This window comes from Parus major, chromosome 26 (assembly GCF_001522545.3).
Source record: "Parus major isolate Abel chromosome 26, Parus_major1.1, whole genome shotgun sequence".
NCBI classification, from domain to species: Eukaryota; Metazoa; Chordata; class Aves; order Passeriformes; family Paridae; genus Parus; species Parus major.
This window is the reverse complement of record NC_031795.1, coordinates 174,548-186,172: the sequence shown is the minus strand read 5'-3', so window position 1 is coordinate 186,172 and position 11,625 is coordinate 174,548. Positions and strand designations below refer to the sequence as shown.

The 11,625-nt window shown below is 51.1% G+C and overlaps 2 protein-coding genes across 2 annotated transcripts; one reads left to right on the top strand and one right to left on the bottom strand.

Annotated features, from left to right (window-relative positions):
• Positions 1-106: 106 nt before the first annotated feature.
• Positions 107-5,192, top strand: UBE2T (ubiquitin conjugating enzyme E2 T). Its single transcript, XM_015650386.3, has 7 exons — positions 107-201; positions 1,092-1,231; positions 2,095-2,164; positions 2,875-2,980; positions 3,431-3,529; positions 3,934-4,014; positions 4,897-5,192. The coding sequence occupies exons 2-7, from the start codon at positions 1,126-1,128 to the stop codon at positions 5,020-5,022; spliced, it is 588 nt and encodes a 195-aa protein (XP_015505872.1). The 5' UTR covers positions 107-201; positions 1,092-1,125; the 3' UTR covers positions 5,023-5,192.
• Positions 5,193-7,020: 1,828 nt separating this feature from the next.
• Positions 7,021-9,552, bottom strand: LOC107214829 (tetraspanin-18-like). Its single transcript, XM_033519837.1, has 7 exons — positions 9,399-9,552; positions 8,959-9,153; positions 8,201-8,416; positions 7,959-8,103; positions 7,744-7,901; positions 7,408-7,491; positions 7,021-7,068 (listed from the first exon to the last, which is right to left on the bottom strand). The coding sequence occupies exons 1-7, from the start codon at positions 9,549-9,551 to the stop codon at positions 7,021-7,023; spliced, it is 999 nt and encodes a 332-aa protein (XP_033375728.1). The 5' UTR covers position 9,552.
• Between the last annotated feature and the right edge of the window lie 2,073 nt (positions 9,553-11,625).

The following is an 11,625-nucleotide window of genomic DNA, read 5'->3' as shown; positions in this document are numbered from 1 at the left end:
GCTTCTATTCAAATGAGGGGGCGGGGCCGAGCGCCAGGGCAGCCCAATCAGCGCCCGAGCTGCGGGCCAAGGGGCGGGGCTTCCTGCCAGGCATCCGCCCGTTGCCACGTGATAGCGGAAGTCCAGCCCCCGCCGCGCGCCGCCTCACGGGTCTGGGCGGGGCCTGGTCATTGTGGCGGGAGCGTTAATTAGTTAGAGAAGGTAATTAGCAGAGAGGGTGGAGGTTGTTACGAAAGATTTGTGTGAGGGCTCTTGGAGGAGTGAGGCTGTGGGTGGCCTTTCCCATCCTTGGGGAGTGGGAAACGGGGCGCAGTTCTTGTGCGGGCGTAATTAGGCTGAGGGGTAATTAATTTGGCTGATGAAGGAGAGTGAAACGCTTCTTCAGGGGGGATAGTCAGGGTAGGGGTGTAGTAGAACTGAGGGGTGCTCGGGCCGGCAGTCTGTGTGCTGTTAATGGTGCCTGAGGGAAAGGAGAATCCCTGGAGGGGCAGTTCGGCCTAGGGAGGTGTCCCCCCCTCAGGGTGGGGGTTAGGGCTGTGCTGGGTTACCGAGCCAGGTTCCTCTCGGCGTGACTGGGAGTTGTCCCCATGTCCCTGTCCACCAGGACTGGGGAGGAAGAGCAGACCCTTGTTTTAGGAGTATCAGGAGTATTCCTGTGGCAGGGAGTGGCCCATCCCTGGAGCAGCTTTCAGCTTTCCCCCTGCACAGGAAGGGAGAGATGGGTTGAGAGATTTGGCTAGAAAGGGGCACTGATGGGTGGCCCCAGCAGGGCAGGGGGTACCTTAACCATGAAGGGACACAGTGGTCCCAGGGCAGGTGTTACAGTCCCATAAGGGGTTTAGAGCCTGCTCATGGTCTTCCCAGTTCATCAGGGTTTGTTAAACCCCAGCATTTATTAGAATCAGCTGGGGACTGAGGGGATGGGATGGATTGTAAAGGGTCTCATGCTCCTCTTCCAGCTGGGTGCAAAAGCAGCTCCAGGAACTGGCTTAGCATCTCTGTGACTCATACCACATCAGGATAACAGTTCAAAACCCAGGTCTTTAGCCAAAAAGAGTTCTCAATTTAAAGTGCTATTTTTGAAAATCCAGGTTTATCAGGAGTAGAACTTGGTCTCAGAGCACCATGCAGAGAGCATCACGGCTGACAAGGGAGCTCTCGCTCCTGGCTACGGAGCCACCTCCGGGTATCACCTGCTGGCAGAACGGGCAGGTCAATGACCTGCAGGCACGTACGTACCTTGGGGGCTCCCAAAGGCTGGGCTGCAGTTTGCTGCTGGGTCTGTGCATGCTTTGGGCTTGTGGAAGAAGCTCTATGTGGAAGCGTTGGATCTTAGTTTCCTTTAAACATAGCTTGGCCTGTGCCTTGGCTGGTCTGCCCTTAGTTTTGATTGTTGAGGGGTGGAACTGTATTGAGTTCCCCGGTGCAGGATCATGTCCAGGGAGGCTACAGTTACTGGTGACTGGCATGGTGCTCCAATGAGATGAGCTTCTGCTCAGGAAACCATTTATTCAATACAGGAACAAACTCAGATCCAGAGATGGAGAGCCCCAAACAGAGGCAGGATGGTGGGTTTTATGGGACAGAACCAGGGTGGAGTTTAAGGTCTGGGTCTGATAGGAACATAGCAAGGGAGAAACCCCAGGGGCACAGAACCAATCCAGGCACCCTGGACTGCCACCCCATGAGGGTCTAGGGTGGGGAAACTCTCTTTAATGATGCCTCTCACTTTAATGATTCTTATCTGAAACGAAATCTTTGCCTCTCTGGGCGGGGCCCCTCACAGAACTGGTCTTGCATTCTCCTCTGTCAGGGTAGTGAGGCCCTGGCACAGGTTGCCCAGAGAAGCTATGGCAGTCTCATCCCTGCAAGTGTCCAGGTTAGATGAGGCTTGGAGCATCCTGGAACTGGATGGTCTTTAATGTCCCTCCCAACCCTTAACATTCTATGATTCTGTCACCTGAGCAGCTCTGTAACTGTGGGAGGTATGTGGGGACTGCTGGACAAGATGATCTTGAAGGTCCCTTCCAACCCAAACCATTCTGTAATCCTGATTTTGAATGTAATCTTTGTATTTTTATCTTACTCCTAAAGAAATTCTAGGAGGTGTGGACACACCTTATGAGAAAGGAATATTCAACCTGGAAATCATAGTTCCTGAAAGGTAAGTGGGCAATAGACTCTAGCTAGATTAATTAAGAAGGAATTTCCCCCTGTGAGGGTGGAGATGCCCTGGCACAGGTGCCCACAGAAGCTGTGGCTGCCCCATCCCTGGAAGTGCCCAAGGCCAGGTTGGGCAGGGCTTGGAGTATCTGGGATAGTGGAAGGTGTCCCTGCCATGGCAGGGGATGGAGCAAAATACACTTTAATGTCCTTTCCACCCCAAACCAGGCTGGTTCTCTGGTGTAGTCCTGCTCTAAATGAGTAAACTGATGTAAGGTATTTGCTGTAAATGCTAACATGTGAGTCTTTCCTTTATCCTCTCAACAAGGAATCGAGACCCTCTTTTTAAGGAATGTAATTTTTCTAGTAGCTGATACACTTACACTTACTTCACATTGAACACTAAAGATGTGTGATGAAAAATCGAAAAGTGTAATGGTAAGACTTTTGCCTTGTCATGCTTTCTCAAAGCTTTCTGGAAGGAGCTTTTCCATCAGTACAAAGTTTATGTTGTTCTCTTGTGGAAAGCTACCCAGAGAAGTGTTAGTCAGACACAACTGGCAGCAGCAAAGGCAGAGCACTGCCTCCGAAGATTTGTGGGGAATGGTGTCATGTAGGCTGGGAGGAGGAAATGATGGAATTGCTTGGGAGGCAAAACAGCTGGTCCTGTAGGTACAATAATAATTTGTTTCTTAATGCTTATACCTTCAGGTACCCATTTGAGCCACCAAAGATTCGCTTCCTGACCCCCATCTACCATCCTAACATTGACTCTGCTGGAAGGATTTGCCTGGATGTTCTTAAGTTACCCCCGAAGGTAAGACAGTGCTTGGGTGTGGGTAAGTGAGCCTGGGCAGGATAATGAACTCCTTATTTGCTTCTTGTAAAAGCCTGATTGAATGTCTGTTTGCTCCTGACTTATTTACAGGGAGCAGGGAGTGAAGTTTTGAGTGGCATCTCCTTTGTTTAGAGCCAGGACATGATGTTCTTTGTTCCATATAAGTTTCCAAGGCTTTAAAGATTGGAGTCAAAAGGCATTAGGTCTGAAAATGAGTACCCCCAACACAGCAGAGGTGTGCAGGATACAGCCCATAGAACCATGGAATTGAGAGAGGGTCTGGTGTTTTCCATGGGGCATTAGGTGCTGGAAGTCCCAGGGCAGATGTGGGCAGGCTGGGTTGAAGTGCTGTGGGTTCTGAGGTGTCTCTGGGTTGCTGTGTGCTGGTTTCTCTCTCTGAGCTGCTGCTCCTGTCCTGTTTCCTTGCAGGGTGCGTGGAGGCCTTCCCTGAACATTTCCACCCTGCTGACCTCCATCCAGCTGCTGATGGCAGAGCCCAACCCTGATGACCCTCTCATGGCTGATATTGTACGTGAGCTCCTCTTCCTCTCTCCTGGCCATGGGCACAGGTGGGGAGGGAGTGGTGGACTGCATTTATCTGGATTCACTCTGCTTTGACATAATAATAATAATAATTATAAAATAATCTGCTTCACTCTGGGTTGACACACTAGGAGTGTGGCCTGACCTGGGTCAGCTAGGGCATCCCTGGGCTTCTCTGAAGCCAGAAGAGATGGTCAAGGTCTTGTCTTCAAGCCATTATCTTCAGTGCAAATGGCAGCACAAGTTCTTCAAGCAAACTAAGTGAATTTTACACTTTTATGCTCATTGCAGTTTTAGTGTGGCTTAGGACTCCTAAAGCCAGCCTTGGTCCCAGCTTCTCAGTGACAGTATCCAATCAAATCTGTCTTTGTCTTGCTCTTCCCATTTAGTCCTCAGAGTACAAATACAACAGGCAGCTCTTCCTGCTCAATGCCAGGGAATGGACCAAGAAATACGCAGGGCAGTCAAGGGTAAGGACCATGCTCTGCTCCCTCCGGGTCTACAGTCCTTTTCTGTTCCTCCTTCACAGTTGCTTTGTTCTTTCCTTCCTCCCCTTCTGCTCTCTGCTTTGGATCTGTATTTAATTTCATTAATTTTTTTTTAAACTCAGTACATTCTCTCCTTCCAATTCAATGTGCTTATTCACTAATAACTGCCATGCTGCTCAAGAAGGAGGGAGAGATGGATAAACCCTTCCAGGGATCCTGCAGCCCTGTTCTCCCTCAGCTCTGTTCCCTGTCCTTCTGTGCCTGATGCCTACCTGCACCTGTTCTCCACCTGCTCATCCATTCCCTGACTGGTCTCCCTGTTCCCGGTGGAGTTCAGCCTTTCTCCCATCATCCTTCCTCTCTTCCTGCCTCCTTTCCTCTCTGTAACCTCACCAGTGAGTCTCATAAAAACAAAATCACACTTAAGCAGATCAAAACCTTTGTCAGTTACCTTTAGGCCTTCTCCCTTCCCTAGGTGCCTTCCCTCCCTGCACCTGTTTTGGGTAGCACCCTTTCTGGATGGGGATCTCTTCCCTGTGAGCCATGCTCACTGCTCCAGCTCTGAAGGCATTTCCAAGTTAATTGTGGTTGTCAGGAGGGCACAGAGTGAAGCCATCTCTGCAGTAACACACAGAGCCCTAGAGTGACCCAGCTGATCTGTGCGTGTTCTACTGCTCTGCTCAGTCATTATCTTGCTCTCCTGTCATCCTCCTTCCTAAAAATCCCAGCAGCAGGAACAGAATAACAAAGGCTCGCTTTGTAAGAGCCACGCTACAGTTGGCTCTGACCTTGGTGGAGCACAGGGCTTTCCAATGCTGTAAAATTTAATTATTCACAGCTCTTTTATTTCTTGGGTCATCACAGGCTTCCAAGCCTTTGGAAGAGAAAATCATCCAAAGTGAAACAAGCACCAGCAATGAATTGACCATGCAGAAGAGAAAAGGGGTTGACATCAGTAGGAAGGAGAAGAAATCCCGCCCAGATTCCTGAGGGGGTTTTGTTCTCTTTGGGCTCTCTCTGTCCCCTTCCCCTCACACAGGTACAAGATCCCCTTTGGTCTGCCTTTAAAGAGCTGCACCAGCTTTGGGTTTCTGTTTCCTTGGAGTGTTACTCTTTGCAAAAAGTTCCATTATATTAATAAAATATAAAGCTTCAATTTATATCTATTTTTCCGTTTTGTTGACTGGATGTTTTGGAATATTTGAAAGAAAAGGTGTGTTGATGTGGCACAGCCTGGTTTTTGGTAGCAGGAAAGGGCCACAGGAGCACCTTCTGTGACAAGCTGCTAGAAGCTTCCACCATCTCTGACAAAGCCAATCTCTGATGGCTCTGAGGATGGACAGGCTGCTGGCCCAGGTAGAGAGGTTGGGAACACCTCTGTGATGATCTGTGTGAGGAGAAAATGGTGCAGTGGCTGTGGGCAGGAGGGCAGGCTGGTGGCTTCCCCTTCCTGTGCCCCACACGAGGAGAGGTGTTAAAGGTGCTGGGATAGCAGCAATGGAAACGGGGAACGTGGATCCTGCAGCTTCTCAGCCCTGCAGGATCTTGCAAGAGGACCTACAGGCAGCAGGTTTTCTTCCAGTCAGAGAAGAGGAGGGAGAGGTGGGAACATGTGAGAGGAAACAGCATGGCAGCACCAAGGCCAGTGTGGGAGGAGGTGCTCCAAGCATCGGAGACTCCTCTGCAAGCCATGGTGAAGACCAAGGTGAAACAAACTGTCCCCCAGTAATGTGTGAAGTCTACAGGGGATGCAGAAATTCACAGCCCAGGAGAAAAGGGCTCATGCTGGAATGGGAGGATGCCAGGGAAAGCTGTAACCCAGTGGGAGACCCAAATAGAGAGAGAGGGTCCTTGCTCCCAAACTAGAGCAGCCTGTCCTGAAAAGATTACATTCCCATGGGTGAGTGACCCACACCACAGCAATTTTGGGAAAACTGCCCATGGGAGGGACCTCCCAGCATATCAGAGAAGACTCTGCTCCCTGAGCAAAGGGGATCTCAAGGGATGAACTGACCAAAACCCCACACCCTGTCTCCCTGTGGGAAAGAGGGAGGGACCAGGGAAGAAAAAGGTGTTTACTTCTCATTATTCTCCTCTGACTCTGTTAATAATAAAATCACTTTATACCTTTAAATTTGAACCTGTTTTGCCTTTAGTAGTTTTTTTCTCCCAGTTGTTAACTCATGAGCCCTTTGTTTTTTCCCCCTGTCCTCTGCCCAACAGGGTAAGCAACAACTTTCGTGCCTGGCATTTGGCCAGTGCCAAACCACAACACAAGGAAAACTATGACCACTGCTTCAGCTTCCAGTTTCCAACTTCAGAGACATGGGAACAGCACCAAGTAGTTCAGTTTCTATTTTCACAACCAACTGAGAGCAGGAGCTGAGCAGCAGACAGGTCAGAAACAGCTGGTGGGAATCCTTTCCCAGGAAACTCTTGGTTTTCCATGTGACTTCAAGGGCTGTCATTAAACTCAAGCCTTACAAATCTGCTCTCCAGAGCAGGTTCCAGTCAGACCATGTAGGATAACCTGGATTGTGTCGTGGCTCTGTTATGACTCCAGGAGGTGGCCAGTGACAAGAACCAGCTCACAGCAGGTGAGGAAGAGCCCAAAGGATTCCCAGAGATCTGGGAGGGTGGATGTGGAAGAGTGGGATGTCAGCAATGGGGTGTGCAGGGTGAAGAGTGCAAGAGGATTGGTCTAAGGAGGACAATTCTTGGTGCTTCCACAAAGGGAAGGGCTGGCAGCAGATCACAGTAGGAGCAAGCTTGGCCTCTTGCTCTGCAGGTTGCCTACGGGGAATTTAACCCATATCCTGTCCCTGCTCCCAGGAAAGCAAGTCAGGCCCATCTCTGGAGCAGAGACAGGACTCAACGAGGTTTCCAATGCCTGCAAGCAATGAAGTTCAGTGATGAGCTGATCTCTGCTGGGTGAGGAAGGGCCGTGTCCTCAGCTGCTCCCAAAGCCCAGGCGTGTCCTTGTCCAACTCAGTCAAAGTTGTAGTAAAGGCAGAAAGCGAAGAACATGGCAAAGATCTGGAAAGATGGAGGTGAGAGAGGGTCAACCCCATGGCAGGGCCAGGCTGGGCCTGAGGATGGAAGCAGAGAGGGGCTGGAGGATCCCTGGCCTGGGGCCACTGCTGTGCCCCTCAAGGGGTCTGGGCCAGCTCTCCTGGTGCTGCACAGGGACACCCAGGGTGAGGAGACCCAGGGGGAGTAAAACAAACCCTCCCTTGTTCCTTCACCTGCTCCATCTGCAGTGGAGAGCAGGCTCTGTACCCTGAGACAGACCTGAGCCCCTTTGCCCTTGCCCACTGAGCAGCCCCCATGCCACCAAGAGTGCTCTGCCTGCCCTGGCCCTGCCCCGCTCATTACCTCAATGCCCAGCACGGCTAAGCTGCAGGTCCCAGGGAGGGAGATGTACCTCTGCAGCGTCCTGCCGAAGGTGAAGAAGCAGCCCTGGGGCAGAGAGAGGATGGAGAGGCTCTCGTGTTCCCCATGGCCACAGGGAGCCCAGAGGGGGACCAGAGTGCAGGGGGATGTGGGGGGGTCTCCTGTGGGGCAGGACAAGCTGAGGACTTTGGGAGCCACTGGACTGTGGAAGCACAGCCAGGCAATGTCTCCGGCTTCTGTCCCTTATGCTCTGCTCCATGAGCCTGGGAAGGGCTGAGGCTGGGACAGGGACACAGACACAGCAGGGTTGTGCCATACCTGCTCATGGATGTAGCCAGGGCTCCTGTCCTGGCACTGCTCCCAGCCCAGGAGCTCTCCTGCCAGCAGAAACCCATCCCGGGCACAGCACGCCTGTGGCCATGGCATCCCTGGGTGCAGCTCCTGGAAGCGGGAGCCGTTCCCAAAGTCTTTGGGTCCTAAAACACCACAACACGAGAACTGGAACAGAAGGGAAACACCATCACCGTGGTCACCCTTGGTGGATCCTGTGTGGCCCCCAGGAGCCTCCCAGCTGCTCACAGTGACCATGAGGGTGTTCCAGGCTGTGGAGAAGACCTCAGCACTCTCATCCCCACCGTAGTTCTTCTGTAGCTCGGACAGGAAGTGCTCGGGCTGCACCTGTGGAATTGATGCCAGGGCTGGGAATGTTCCTCTCCCACCCTGCTCAGCAGCAGCTCCTGCTGAGGGGAGCTGGGCACCCACTGGATCCCCCCACCTGCTTTGAGGTGTGTGTTGTGCTGGTGACAGAAGTGAGGGGAAGGGTGTCCCTAGGCCAGCCCCGGTCGCCTGGTGGGCTCTGAGCCATGGCCATGGTGTGACAGAGGGAGGCTGCTGATGCTGGGGATGGTGTGAGTACCTGTTTCCAGTGCACCAGGAAGAGAATGGCCCCAACAAGCTGTGCGAGGAAGACGAGGCTGACAAGGATGAAGAACTGGAAGGCAGCAGGTGAAGGAGTCAGAGACCAGCCTGATCCCACAAGCAGCCTGCTCACATTATCCCTGCCCTCCTCTGCACCAGTCCTGCCTGTGCTCTGTGTCCCTGAGACCAGGGACATGTGTACAGCTCCTGGGGACATGTGCCACATCTCTGACCACAGTGGCTGCAAGGCAGGGGTTAAAAACAAGCACTGCCTGCAAGGGACTGGGGATGCTGAAGAAACAGGGGTCTTGGTGCTCAAGTAGGCATTTCTGTCCCTCACCAGCAGTGGGGTCATCTTGGAAATGCCATGTGGGACAAGCCAGTGTCTTCAGAGGGAATTGACTCTACTTGCTGGCTTTAAAAATCCTCTGGGCTCTAAGCTGAGACTCACAAGGTGGGGAGTGGATGGCAGGACATATTGAGGATGAGGAACAGCAGCTCCTGGCTCTTCCAGGAATACCTGCATCCCCCACTACCCTCCAGCCTGTGACTCCTGCCCCCAGTGCCCCCTGCCCACATCCTGCAGCCCCTTCCCACCCATCTTCCCTCCCTCACCAGCAGCAGGAGCGGGCGGCTCCGGCGCAGGGCCCCGCAGCAGCCCAGGAAGCCCAGCAGGGACAGGGCAATGCCCACAGCCAGCAGCAGCCAGGCACCTGCGCTCAGCACGGCCCTGGCAGCCACGATGTCCTGGAAACCGGCCGGGTCCGTGGCCACCCACACTCCCATGCCTGTCAGACATGTCCCCCCAGCCTGCAGGAGGAGGTCAGGAGATGATAATGGGCTCAAGGGATGTCCAAGGCTCGGTCCCCTCCCTGGGAATGGGTGTCACCCACCCTGAGCCAGATGTAAATGTCACCCCATGTGGATGTGGGATGCTTCAACCCTTGGTTCCCTCCCTGGGACCGGTGTCACCCACCCGGAGCCAGCTGGAGATGTCGCTCCCCAGGCAAGGTTCCCCTCCACCCCTGCACCCTGCAGGGCCCAGGTGGACTCACAAACACCAGCACGTTGAAGATGAACATCAGGTACTTCATGCAGCTCAAGACACCCATGGAGACACCAGGAGGGGGAACACGGCAGTGTTTGTCCCTGTGGAGGGGAGAGCAGAGCCCTGGCCACAGCCAGCCCTGATTTGTCCTGGACCCCATGGCTCCAGCAGAAGGTGGGGAGATCCCAAAATTCCCACATCATTTTCTACCTCCACCATCTCCCATCACACCCCAAAAAGCCCCAAACCTGTGTTCTCTCCAAATCCATGTCCCCTCCCAATCACGTCCCCTCCCTTCACACGTCCCATGTCTCCTGTCCTGTGTCCCATCCAAACCCTGTGGCTCCTCCAAATCCTGCGTCCCCTCCAGACCCTGTGTCCCCTACAAACCCATGTGCCCTACAGACTTTGTGTCCCCACCAAACCCTGTGTCCCCTACAAACCCATGTCCCTTCCAAACCCAGGTCCTCTCTAAATCCTGTGTTCCCTTCAGCCCCTTCATCACTCACCCTGTGGGGATAGTGGGCAACCCAGGTGCCTCTAACCTTCCCTGGCACTGCCAACACCTATATAACATCACCAAGGTTGGAAAATCCCTCCTCCCTTCCCACACCAGCAGCCCCCAAGAAATCCCTTCCAGCCGCGAGGCCATGAATGATTGATGGGGAACAGGATCCACCATTGTGCCTCTGGCGGCCGGGAGTCTCCGGCTCTCGTCAGCCAAGGAAATGAAACCTTTGGGCAGGGAAAGATGAGCCACCCCACTGGGCCAGGGGTGACCTCGGCCACTGATCTTCGCTGTGGCCATTCAGGAAAGCCTTCAGTGGCCACAGGTGGGACCTGTGGGCAGGCAGGCGGTGCTGCGGGGACACAGGGACAGCACAAATGGATGACAGGGTCTGTCCCCTCTTGTTGCTGATGGGAGAAATGGAGATGATTCGTGCTAACTAAATTGTAACTATTTGAAAAGTTGTTATTATAAAGCAATAAATGGAATTAGTGTTACAAGGCAGATGGAGCCCTTTGCAGATGTTACACGTTAAAAATAGGATACAGGATGTAGTTTTAAGATAAGGAATGTCTCAAGACAGAATCAACCTTGATATGGACAAAGCTGGAACGACTTGAAGCATAGGGTTTGAAATTATGGTTTTAACTGCGAAGTGCAAGGCTAATTATTGGAACATAATGCTTGCTTACATCACACAATGCTTAGTACACACGAGCAACCCGTGAGGTTATCCAGAGGACAACGAGGATGAGTGTAGGCTTTCATCCAAAGACCACCAGAAGATGACTGAAGGCTGAAGGAACAAGTGAAGCATGAACCATGAAGTATAGTGATTTAATTCTTAAGAATTTAAGAACTGAAAGTGGGAGGAAACTTACAGGAAACATTATCGAATATGTATAAGCATGTAGTATATAAATTTAGTTTGAATTGCTTTGTTTGGTGTGTGAGGTGGGGTGAGAAGCCCTCTCCGTACCCTGCTCAGTTTTGCTTATGTTTTAATTGTACTTAGTTACTGGCAAATTACATACATAAATTGTATTTGTTTTACTAAATTGTATTCATTTATACCAAATTGCTATTCAATTGACTAAACGGTATTCTTTTACTACATTGTATTTTTCATACCAAATTGCTATTCAATTCACTAAATTGTATTTATTTTTAATTTAATTGCTGTTAACTCAATAAACCTAATTGTCTAATTTCATTTATAACACTGACTTTAGGAGCTCTCTAAATGCAGTCACCTTAGAAAGGAAACATTATTTATTCTGCACCAGGTACAAAGAGGAGGTTTCCACAAATCAAGCACACTGAGGGGTAAAAGGTTAAATCTTTTACACAGTAAATTTACACGAACCCGTCTATCTAAAGCACATTCTTCACTTGCCTAATACATATTCTTTTGGTGATGTGACTTTACTCAATGTTTGAAACACAAAGTTCTTTTCTTCATTAAAGTATCTTCTCTTGGAGAAGTTGAATTTCGACAGCTAGGTTTCCAAAAGGTGAGATAATTGATCCTAGGGGCAGAGAATTCATCTTGAATTGATAGATAATCACAGATAATTCAAGATTAATTGATAGATAATCACAGATAATTCACCTTGATAGATAACCCCAGATAATTCATCCTGAATTGATAGATAATCCCAGGTAATTCAGAATGAATTGATAGATAACCCCAGATAATTCAAGATGATAGATAATCCCAGATAAT